Here is a 12306-nt window from a genome sequence, read left to right as displayed (position 1 = left end):
GGCCAGTGAACCTATAACAATAGTGATTACTATGTGACGATGATGGTGATGTTGAGTGCACTCTGATCCCAGAAGACATGAAGAAGACAAACAGGACAGTTTGTGCAAAAGAACACCTTTTCCTTGCTAGTGAAAGGATTAGGAAAACCCAACAAGAAGTATCCCCTCCAAAGGCTGACTGGTCAAGGGATCCGAGGCAGGCATGGGGGGTAGCTGAGTGCCCGGGAATGAATGAGGCTGATAAAGCCCTTGTTCTGCACCCAAGAGCAGGCACATGTATCGGGAGAGGCAACCGAAGGATCGAGGCCCTCGGGGCCAGTTTTCGCAAAAACAGAGACATTGAGTATAATGGAAGACTCTAGTGATGAATGGAATCAAATACCAGAGAACTAAAGAAGGGAGACTAAAGAGAGATGACTCCTCTTCAGAATTAAGTCTGAGTGCATGTGCCCATCTCCACTTGGAGAAAACCCTGCAAGCGAACCACCTGTGGGCCCTGCGGGAGCTATCTATAAGACTCTAAGAATGGTGTGGAGAGATAGGACCCCGCATACAGTGCTGGTGGGAATGTAAAGTGGTCTAGCCACCTTGGAAAACAATCTGGCAGTTCTGAAATGATTAAACCTAGAATTACCATCTGACCTAGTAATTCCACTCCTAGGTGTATACTCAAGAGAAATGAAGACATATGTTGACACAGAAACTTGCAAATGAACGTTCATAGCAGCATTATTCATAAGAGCCAAAAGGTGGAAACCACCCAAATGTCCGTCAACAGATGAATAAACAAATGTGGTCCATCCATACAATGGAATGTGATTCATCCATAAAAAGGAACAAAGTACTGATACATGGATGAAGCTTGAAAACATTATGCTAGTGATAGAAACCATCACAAAAGACCACATACTCTATGATTCTACGTATTCATATGAAAATCCAGAATAGGAAAGTCGACAGAGACAGACAGTAGATTAGTGATTTCTTAGGATTGGGGGGGCAGTTAATTAGGGGGGTAATAAATAAAGGGTATGGGATTTCTTTTGGGAGTGATGAAAATGTTCTAAAACAGACTGTGGTGATGATTGCACATATCTGTGAAATACCAAAAAGCGTTGAATTGTACATTTTAAATGGGTGAATTGTATGGTCTGTGAATTAGATCTCAATAAACCTGTTCTTTAAAAAAAAAGATTCTAAGAACGGTCCATAACTGTTGTGCAGATACAGCAGCCAGCAAATTGCCCACCCTGAACCCTGGTCCATGGAGGTGTGGGCCAAGCCCTCCTCTACACCAGTGCACGTCACAAATCACAGGATTTGCTCATATCTGACTTTCCAACTTGATTTGACATATTCTCCATTCCAATGTATTCCAATACAATAGTTAGACGCTTCAGATAGTCAGTTAAGATAATTATCGACACACACACACAAAAAAAACCATTTTATACTCTATGGGAACATCATGTTATGATCTGTTATAGATAGTCCCAATATTTGCATGAACTACCAACTGCAGAAATTGGCATATCAAACATTTCTGGGAGGGGAGATCGACTCACCTCACAGCCGGCTGTGAAGGCAGCCAGCCTGGCCAGAGACTGCTTCCCAGAGCCCCCGACTCCGACCAGCAGGGCGTGGCCGCGGTCCATGCGAATGATGCGGTGCACGCGGGTTAGGTGCTCCAGAGCATCATCGAAGAGAACCAAGTGCATTTTGGTGTTGCTTTCATTATACTCCTCGAGAATTTCCTGAATTTAAGAAAATTTAAAAGGATCACTGGGTTTTAAGAGACAGACTCTCTCCTTTTGTCCAGGAGGGATTAAGAACAGAGCAGAGATTTTTCTGAACGTCTACAGTAGCTGAAATAATTAAATCATTTGGGTTTACGGGATTAATCCAGGTTTCACAATCAAGATTTCGATCTGCTGGTTTGTGACTGGCCAGCATTGAGCCAAAGCTGATTATAAGGCTCCACTTGTGAATTAAGATGAAAATGAATATTAGGGAGTCAGATGAGTGGTTCCCAAACCTGGCGGTGCATCAGAACCCTGGAAGCCTCCATGGGTGAGATGAAGGGAATGTCAGAGGGGTGGGCCCAGGGGTCTGTGTGTCGTTTCCATGCACTGCTGCTGTGGGAACCCCTGGACGGGACCCAAGCCCACGTTCCAAACCTGGAGACAGAGGCACGGGTATTCCTCCCAGTACCACCTCCTGGGCACCCACACAATGCTTGGCTCCCCCGAGAAGTACTCCCAGGAGAAGGGAGCCCACGGAGAAGGGGAGCCCCGTCCACACCTGGAACAAAGCCTTGGCTGCCTCGTAATCCTGGATGTCTTCATAAATGCGCGTTTCCTCTTCGTGCAGAGCCATCCGGAAGTCTCCAAACAAGATGGGATCCCTCATTGCCGCCTCCACGGCATCGTTAAAATGTTCCGTAATCAAGTTCCCTATGTGCTCCTGCGCCTTTTAAAACAAGACCACTTAAGGACCCACACTCAACAACACGTGCGCGCTAAAGCTTGTCAAAGAGCATACGCTGGGATTATCTGAAGTAATTTGCTTTCAATTTTTTTTCCCAATTGCTGCAAGGTACTTAATAATCCACCCTCCATTACCTGTTGACTTTTATTGTTAGTGTCTATTTTTCTGCAATATGCTACATAAAAAAATACATTGGGGGTTTTTTAATGCTTTTTTTCCACCCAGAGAAGAATTTCGTGGCTAGAGTTCTGCATTTGCTGGTGCATTTCGAGGTACTGACCAGATGCTTGTCTGTTTCACTGATTAATCGGTCGTGGAAGACCCTCAGACACTCATTCCTCCAGACTCTCACCATCTGGGTCACCGTCTGGAAGCTACAGGACGGAAGGGACAAAATCAGCCACAAAGTCATCTAGAGAAGAGCGGGCTGCATGTTACTATTTCCAGATGGATACACAGGGTGTGGAAAAGGACGACATTTCCATTGTCCTCTCTTCCCCCCAGCTCACGTCAATGAAATCTAATGGAAGCTAACAAATTAAGTGTGAAGACCCCAAAGTCATCATCTATAACTTATCCTACTGCAAGGAAGACAAAGTACATTATCCATCAATGACATAAGAGACATAAAATGAGTCCCTGACACTACTCTTACTTGCTGGAATATATGAATTTAAAGTCAGCATCAGGGCCACTGGCAGCTCCTTTTTCTAAGAACCAGCTCCATCTGGCCCCAGTTCAGGAACTTTCTCTGTTTCTAGCAAGGAGCCCTCGACTCCACCCTAAATACCCAGAGCTGCCCTCTCCTGAACTGCCATTCTGAACCCTTTGGGGCACCCAAGAGTAAGTTTGGGTACATGGAAAGTCCTGAATTCATTTTTCAATATTTTGTGGTTTCACAATGTGAATCCACAAAATTGGACTCTGCTGGCAAATTTACATAGATTAAAGTATACATTAATGTAAATACATAAATAAGTCTAGTTTTAATGAGAAAATTTCTATAGCCAGACTTGAATCCCTTCTGTCCTCTGTGCTTACTTCTCCCCAAGACACACATAATATAACCAACTGGCAACTGGAAACAATTCAGTTGCATGAGCAAAAGGCTCCACATGGGCAAATTCCTACTTTAGAACTGAGAACCAGAGGTCAGCAAAGTGGTCCCACCCGGGGGTTAAATACACCTGTCCGCACATCCACACGTCTCCCTCTCTTGGTTCCACCTGTCTTCCACTCAAGGGCTTACAAGGCATCAGGCCTTAACCAAGCATTTACCTCTTTTCTTCATTTAACAAAAACAAAAATACATTGGGTAATTAATTGATACATTGACTCATCGAATTCATTGATAAATCCTGTCTTAAAAGAATAAGGAAAACCATCATTGCTAGGGGGCACGTTTTAGTGAGATGAAACAAACTCACCGCTCCGGGTTAGTGAGGACAAGACCATGAAAAACCCTTGAGAGATCTCGAAGGTTAAAGATGTAATGGAACTTAGACGGGGTGGGAGGCAGGTCCTGCACAATGTTTTTGTAAAGGGCCAACGTGCAGAATGTCAACTTGTCACTCACAGCCACAATGCTTTCATGAAACACCTAAAAAATGAAAAGACCCCCCAAGTGTTTATCAATGGATGAATGGATAAGCAAATTGTGATCTATCCAGATAATGGAATATTATTCAGCCATGTAAAGGAATGAAGTATTGATGCCTGCTACCACATGGATGAAGCTTGAAAACACTATGATGAGTGAAAGAAGCCAGACACAGAAGACCATATGTTGTCTGATTCCATTGATATGAAATGTCCAGAATAGGAAAATCCACAGAGACAGAATGCAGATTAGTGGTTGCCAGGGGCTGGAGGACAGGATGGAGTGACTGCTTTTGGGGTGATGAACATGCTCTGGAACTAGATAGCACTGATGGTTGTACAACATTGTGAAAGTACTAAATGCTACTGAAGTGTATACTTTAAAATGGTTAAAATAACTAATCTTATGTGAATTTTACCATAATTTTTTAAGAGAAGAAAAAAAAAAAAAAAAAAAAAGACCAGAGAAACTCATCCTCTGATCTCCTTTTGTTTCCCTAGATTTTCACATTAACTGACAAGTCAACATGATGTGAAGCCAAAGCTGCAAGCCAGCCCTTAGTTTTGGTTTTATTTGACCAGCGCAGACCTCACAGTTTTGAAAGCGAATGCCTTCAGGAAGAGCGTGAACATGCCAGGGGCCCCCAGTTCCTACTGCCACGCCTGACCATTCCACACCTTTACCTTTCCCGCCTGGCCCCTGAGGTCTGAGTGTGCAAACCCCACTTTAGGAGGGAAAAGCCAGGATCAGAAGGTCGTTATTTAAATGAATGGGTTTCATTTGCGGGGGCCAAGTAAATCATAACAACAGCAGTAACTAGTATCTAATGAGTATCTGCTACGTGCTGGACACTGTGCCACACACTTCACATGCATTTGTTTCCCTTTACTCTCCCCAAACCCAGCGAGGTGGGTACCATCATTATCTCTCTGTTCTGGATGAGAATATGGCCTAGGAGAGCTCGAGGGACTTGGCCAGGGAACAGAATGGGGCCTGACTCCAGAACCCAAGCCCCCTAGCTGATTCACTGCTGTAACTCGACATGGCTCTTACAACTCAGGGCCACATCGTGACTTCCACAGACCCAAGGCACTTCTGCCTGCTGGGCCCTTCCTCCATAAAAATATATTATTTTATATTTTATGACTGCATTGGTATAAAGATGAATATAGTTCAAGCTGGATTATATCCATGTTTTTATTCTAGTTTTGAAAGAAGTTAAAAAGTTTTCGTGGACTCCTAAAAGCATCGTGGGCGGTAGGCCGTGTGCCTGCTGTGCCTGATGCATAAGTCGGCCCCACATTCATTTCTACCCAACACAAGGCCCTCCAGTTTAGACTGCTAATTAAAATCGAGTTACCGAGGTATGGCCTTTCAGGATGGAGGAATAAATTAAATGCAAAGACTCCTCTGAAGGAAATGGTACATTGAAGACGTTGAATAGCGAAATAAATCTCGGGTCGACTTCGTTGCGGCCTCCTCCAGCTTTTCCCATCGCAGCAATAAAGCCGAGGTCTCGGATGCTTTTACAGTTGAGCTCCTTCCCACGGTCATATAAGTAGCCTTTCTCCAGGAGCAGTTTCAGCAAGGCAATTGGCTGCTGTGTGCCATATTCATCCACCTCGAGGTTTTTTTTTTGTAAGGAGAGAGAACAGTATTTTCATAAAGCAGAACTCAGCAGTGTCTTTGTTGAGCAACTAAACTCAATCCTGTCTCCCCACTTACTCTCTCAGAGCACTCTGGTTTTAGTTCCTAGGGCTTCTCAAAGTTTGCAATTACATATTCATTTGTAATTATTATTTTTTAATCTGTCTCCCCCACTAGACTGTAAACTCCAAGACGGCAGGGACCACACATGTTCTGCTCATCACTGCGCAGCACCAGACCACGGGAGGTGCTCAATAAATATATGTTACTTGGATGGATGGATAAATGAGGGTGTGGATGGATAGATGGATGCATGGAGCATGGATACATGGATGCATGGATGGATGAACAGATGCATGAATGTATGGATGAGTGGGGATGGATGGGTGGGTGGGTGGGTGGATGGATGGATGGATGGATGGATGGATGGATTCTGGCTTTGCACATAGTCCATCTGGAAGATAGATTTCCAGGGCAAAAAACAGGTTCTTCAGAAATGATATAAACTTAAATTCCAGTACAAAGAAAACTTTGCACCTCTCAGGCTCTGGCCCCAGAAACACACTCATCGTGCATGCTAAAGTTCCCCTTCTTTGCTAAATCCAGAGCAGTTCTTGGGAAGTGTCCGCCTTACGCTTCCCACGTATATGGGGCTGAGAACAGTATTATTATCTAAAGTATAGCTCATTTGGAAACCACATACTCAAACACATGCTGAACATAGTTCAGGGGCTGCCTGCCGTCTGCTTAACTCTAAGGAACGGAACACAATCAGGAAGGAAAAAGTCCCTCGGTACCAAAAGAGCGCTCCAGTCACGTTGTCTCCTAAGCTGGCCCCCATAACCTGCACCCTGCAGGCATTGTGGAGAATAAAGACCGCTGTTCTCACACTCACTCCATGCACACACACACAACACAAGCACAAACACACCGCCCTGCCCGCCCCCTCCCGCTCCTTACACCCTGCACTACCTTTGGCATGTTCATGTCATCCATGAGCACCAGGAGCCGTTTTCCCATGGGCGGGCCATAAGTGTCTTTGGTTCGTTTTTCCACATTTGCTTCTAAATTTCTTTGGATATCCATGGACGTGGTGCGGGAGGAGAAATTGACCATTAACACAATCTGGAACAGAAAGAGACAATTCAAAATTTGGTCTTCTCTTCATAGGATCAGCAGTAAACATTTGACCGTAAGCTACCATCTACTTTGCGAATTCATTGAGATCTGAACTAACTTTTCTTATAACCCAACGTGGGTCTGTACTTCATTCTTTTTTAAGTGCTAAAGCAAGACTTCCCCTTCTCTTTTGGCAGGCAATACGAGGCATTAACGAGTCGCTGCGTGTGGGCCTCAGGGACATGTGGACTGGGGGGTCTTGGTTCCGCACAGTTCTAGCTGGGTGATTTCCAAAAAGTCATTTAACTTTTCAGAGCCTCGTTTTTCTCATCTGTAAGGTAGTATTAATAACATCTGTTTGGACTACTTCCTAGATTGATTGTATCATCTGAGAGGCAAAATACAAACGTGTCTTCAATATGACAAAGCGATATTCAAATTCAGCTACTATCATGGCTGGTGCATCTTGCTAAACAGGCCAAAGAGAACACGAGCACCACTGGCTCAGTCTCTGGAACTAACTGCTGAGAGCAAGGTGAGGGAGACCCTGGATCCCTATGTAGGGGCACGTCCTCGTGCCTCTGTACGCAGGGTCTCTCTCTGTGCTTCTTAGAGCCACGGGTGAGAGTTCATCCGTCAGTGCTCCTCACACGTAATTATACCTCAGATTACCCGGAGGGCTTGTGCCACACAGCTCGGTGGGCCCCATCCTCAGAGTTTCCGACTCAGCAGGCCCGGGGTAGTTTCAGCAAGATTTCGGGTGTCTTAGATAACACCCTCCGAGTGAGGTGCCCGTGTGTGCAGGTGCACACGAGCCGAACGTCTGGAAGTTGAAGGTGCATCTCGTTATAGGGAGTGTGTTCAGATGGGCCCTGCTGGGCCGAGACGTGACAAGCAAGAGCTGCTGACTCCCGGTGGCGAGGCGTCGTGGAGGCGGCTTCTGTACGTGGCCTCCCTTTACCTGACTCCACACACCTGTAGGTCCCGCTGGCTGTAAACATCCTCGTGTCCCCCCCCCAGAATGACCCCCTTAAGGCTACGCACACCATGTTTGCATGCACCGGTAGTGAGCCTGACCATTCACGGCAGTCCGTCCCAGTCCTGCCCACATCCCTGATGACACCCAAAGCCCAATAACCACTCCCCGCCCCAGAGGGCCACTGGTTTCCTGGAGCCCTTTTGCTACCTGCACCACTGGGAATGGAAGAGGCACAAGCCTCAGTGAGAGAGTCGGTGGGGAAAGTGGGGAAAACTCATCTCCCCTCTGAGATTCCAGAGGCCACAGCAGGATTGGAAACTTAAACGATGAGCAGGCATTAACACAGAACTGAGTTGGCAAGTAGATGTGGAACAAGTATACAACAGCTGGAGAGCATGAAGATCACAGCCAGCTTCTTGGAGAGATAGTCTTTCCTCAGTTATAAAACGTTAAGTAAAAGTTGTTTGAAGCCAGGAGAGTTGAAATGACAAGCAGGTGGGCCCATGCAGGACAACTCTGAGCACAGACAGAATGACAGCCCCCTTAACGTCTCGGGGCGCCCTGGTGCATTCTGCAGTACCGCGGTTCATGACTCATGTTCGTGTTTGTCTCCCCCACTGACTGCCAATCCCTCAACAGCAGACCTTAATAGCCTTGTTCTCTGTCATTTACCCTGTGCCACCCGGCTAGCTCAGCGCCCCCCACGCATCAGACCCTCCCACATTTGACACATGGCCAGAGGAAGGAAAGGAAAAACCTTAAAAGTTTTTGAAACCACAAAATGATGAATAATGTGGCAGACAGCCTCTAAGATGACCCACACACATCCTCAATTCCAGGTATTCACACCCTGTGCAGCCCCCTCCCACACTCTCTCAGGGCAGTTTCTGTGTGACCCATAGAATATGGCACAAGTGATGGTGTGTGATTTCCAAGCCCAGGTCATCAAAGGCATTGGAGCACCTGCTTGGACATTCACTCTGGAGGAACCAGCTGCCATGTCAAGAGGACACTCAGCAGCCCCTGGAGAGGTCCACACGGTGGGGAGCTGAGGCTGCCATCTTGGAAGAGGGTCCTCCAGCCACACTTGAGCCTTCAGATGACTACAGCCTGGCCAACCACTTGACTGCAATCACATGAGAGAGCCTGAGCTAGAATCACCCAGCTAAGCCACTCTCAGGCTCCTGACCACAGAAACTGAGAGACGGGAAGTGTTTGCTGTACCGAGTTGCTATGTGTTGGGGTAATTTGCTACACAGCAACAGATAATGGATACAAGTAAAGACTTACATTGGTGTCTTCATTCAGACTTTTGAGGAAGTTCTGGGTAGTGGCTGTCTTAGAGGTGCCAGATTCACCAACCAAAATAACAGGTTGCTTAATCTTAACCATTTGGTCCAGCATCCAGGTAATGCGGGTTGTATCCACTGTATGAACTGAAGAATATATTAAGAATGGGAGGATCACGGAAAGGCCAAAGGGTGAGCATTTAGCAACTTGGAGTTTCACAGAATCCCACACATCCCATAAAAAGCGTCAGCAAAAACTTCAGACGTGACTTTGAAAACGTATATATGGGTAAAAGCTTCTTGGGGGAAACTCACTACCCCAACCATTATTTTTAATAGCTTTATGCAGGCATAACTTCCATACCATAAAAAGGGTGCAGTTTAAAAAGGGTCTAGTCTGATGAGTTTGATACATTTCCATAGCTGTGTGATCATTGCCACAGTCCAAGTTTAAAACACCCAAACTGTTTTTAATATCCAATTCCGATTTATACTCAGGATATTAAAAACCCAGCTTCTCTGCTGCTTACGTCACTCTCATATCTGCAGGATTTTGTTTCCTGACCAACAACTTCCTCTGAAGAGAGAATAAAACCTCAGAGTCGGGTCTGGCTCCCTCCTACACTGGCAGTTTTTAATCCTGATTGGTTCCTGAGAAAATAGGTATGCTTCACTCCATAAGAACTCTAGAAGAACCAAAATCAGACATTTGTCTGGTGGCATTATTCAGCCTCTATGTTATCTAAACAGCCAGAGGAGTGCGATTAAAATAAGCCTCAATACAGAAATGTCGCCATACACGACTTTTCAAGGCAGCACCTTTTACAAAACTCTGCCTCGTTCGTTCCTCTTTTGTTCTTTCCTTCATTTCTTCCCACACCCAGCCAGCTTTATGGGCTGAAGGGAGCCCGTGGAAATGTGAGGGGAAGCAGCACCCCGTCCCCACCCCACTCCCTGCCCGCACCTGTCAGGATCGGCCTGCCTGGGGAAAGAGCTGGGAGTCACAGACGTCTGAAGATGCTCAGAGGCTGCAGCACATAAAAGGAATCGAAAGGGCCACCCTCTTGGCAAGGCCCACAGCTCACTCTCCTCAGTTTCTCCCAAGCAGCACTCTGGGTGGGACTCAGAGTACCACAGAGACCACAGGATCCTTTTCATTTCCTCACAGAACGAGAACCATACACTCTTAAACCAAAGAGCAGGGGTCTGGTTCTCACTCACCGAGGATGTCAATAAATTTCCTCTCACGGGAATGAACATACTCTGGAACTAATTTATTCCACGGTATCCATTTCTTCTGCGTGGGATCAAAATGAAAGTCATACAAAGTTGGAAGGTGACCTGCAGTAAATAATGGTCTATTTCACTTCCATCAAAGACACAGAAACACAGAATCAGTTCTGGCACAAGCTTGAAATGAACTAATACTACTTGTTACCTGGATAAGTAATGCTACTCACTCACCGGTCAGATATGGACTGAGCATTTTGCACTAACGCTACCCATCCACTGGACAGAGACTCCCTGGGAACACACTAGTGAGGCAGACAGCCCTGGTACCTGCGCTTACAGCTGTTGGTGGGTTGCGTGGGAGTAGATAGAGGAAGTAAACCGGCTATTTCAATGCAGAGTGCTATGTCGTGCGATGGGGAAAGTACAGGTGCAACAGGCCCCCCGTGAAGGCATCTAATCAAAAGGGGCGGGGGAGAGACCTGAGAAGCACCAGGAGCCACAGGGAGCTTGGGAAGCCGCGGCCCTCCCCCTAGTCGTCATCACCCTCCACCCACACGTGCTGCCCCGTGATCATCAGTCACAGGGGCACCATGCAAACCAGCTTTATGGAAAGTTCCCTCCCACACCTCTCCCCCAAACACACCGCCACCCCTGGGCCCCGCCAATACAAGATTTTGGAGCAACCACTGTAAGGAGGACTTCCCAAAGGAAATGCCAGCCAGACTGAGACCTGAAAGGTGGGTAATCCTGGGGCAAGAGGAGTAGGGGCAGCTGGGGCTCTGTCAGAGGAAGAAGAGAGCACGAGGGGAGACTAGGAGGCAACTGGGTGCAGAGAGGGCTGGAGGAACTGAGGGGAGTTAAGCAGTGAGCAGATGAGATGGAGCTGGAAAGGCTGCAGGCTGTAACATGAATAGCCTGGTGAGCCACTTCAAGGGGCCTGTTCTCCACCACAGAGGCACCGGGGAGTCACCGGGCTTAACCCTTCAGTGGCAGACGTGATCAGATTTGCATTAACAAAAGATCAATATGGCTGAGATAGGAAAATGGGTTTGAAGGAGGCAAGAGCAGAGACAGGGAGATCTGTTAGTGAGGCTCCAGCCTTGCTCAGGGTAGTGATGACAGGAAGAGTGGGGGTGGGGAGAAATGAACCACTCAAGAGATATTGCTGGGGAAAAGTCGACAGGACTGAAGTGATGGGTTGGGGAGGGAAGAAAGGGTCAAGGTCACAGATGTGAAAAGGTAGATGGATGGATAGATAGATAGATAGATAGATAGATAGATAGATAGATAGATAGATAGAAAATAGATACAAAATAGAGAGGTAGACAGATAGAAGATAGGAGAGAGAGAAGATAGATAGAAGAGAGATAGGTAGCTAGATAGACAGACAGATAGAAGATAGAGAGATAGATATAGATAGATAGATAGATAGATAGATAGATAGATAGATAGATAGATAGACAGACAGACAGACAAGAGAGACAGGCAGACAGACAGACAGATAGAAGATAGATAGATACATAGAGAGAGAGATACTGGATAGATAGGTAAAAGAAGATAGATAGAAGATAGAGAGATAGATAGAAGAGAGAGAGGGAGAGAGAGATAGACAGACAGAAAATAGATCATAGAAAGATAGAAGATAGAGAGATAGACATTAGGTAGAGAGGTAGATGGATAGATAGAAGGGAGATAAATATTAGATAGGTAAAAGATAGATGGATGACAGACGGATAGATAGATAGGAGATTGATTGATTGATTGAAATATAACTGAGCTAGGGAACCCGGGAGAAGGCTCAGAGGGAGGAGACGGAAGTCAGAAGCGGTGCGCTTGGGGAAAAGGGCTCAGCGAGGACAGGGAGAGTGAAAGGAGGATCTAGGACCCAACCCTGCTGTGAGGGAGGCGCAGAGGAAGGGGAATGACAAAGGAGACTGCAGGCGTGGCCAGCA

At 46.3% G+C, this 12306-nt stretch overlaps 1 protein-coding gene across 3 annotated transcripts in view; it reads right to left on the bottom strand.

Moving 5' to 3' along the window:
• DNAH10 (dynein axonemal heavy chain 10) overlaps positions 1–12306 on the bottom strand; it is a 137748-nt gene that overhangs the window by 38900 nt on the left and 86542 nt on the right. For all 3 annotated transcript variants that reach the window (XM_087423421.1, XM_087423423.1, XM_087423422.1), the window contains 8 exons: positions 10343–10462; positions 9123–9268; positions 6707–6859; positions 5448–5708; positions 3915–4087; positions 2768–2861; positions 2302–2469; positions 1566–1754 (listed from right to left, as the gene is read on the bottom strand). In XM_087423421.1, the coding sequence (XP_087279547.1) occupies positions 1566–1754; positions 2302–2469; positions 2768–2861; positions 3915–4087; positions 5448–5708; positions 6707–6859; positions 9123–9268; positions 10343–10462 (1304 nt within the window). The remainder of the gene's footprint in view (positions 1–1565; positions 1755–2301; positions 2470–2767; positions 2862–3914; positions 4088–5447; positions 5709–6706; positions 6860–9122; positions 9269–10342; positions 10463–12306) is intronic.

This window comes from Ceratotherium simum, chromosome 35 (assembly GCF_057802395.1).
Source record: "Ceratotherium simum simum isolate JZ-2026a chromosome 35, ASM5780239v1, whole genome shotgun sequence".
NCBI classification, from domain to species: Eukaryota; Metazoa; Chordata; class Mammalia; order Perissodactyla; family Rhinocerotidae; genus Ceratotherium; species Ceratotherium simum.
This window is presented reverse-complemented; position numbering and strand designations above follow the sequence as displayed.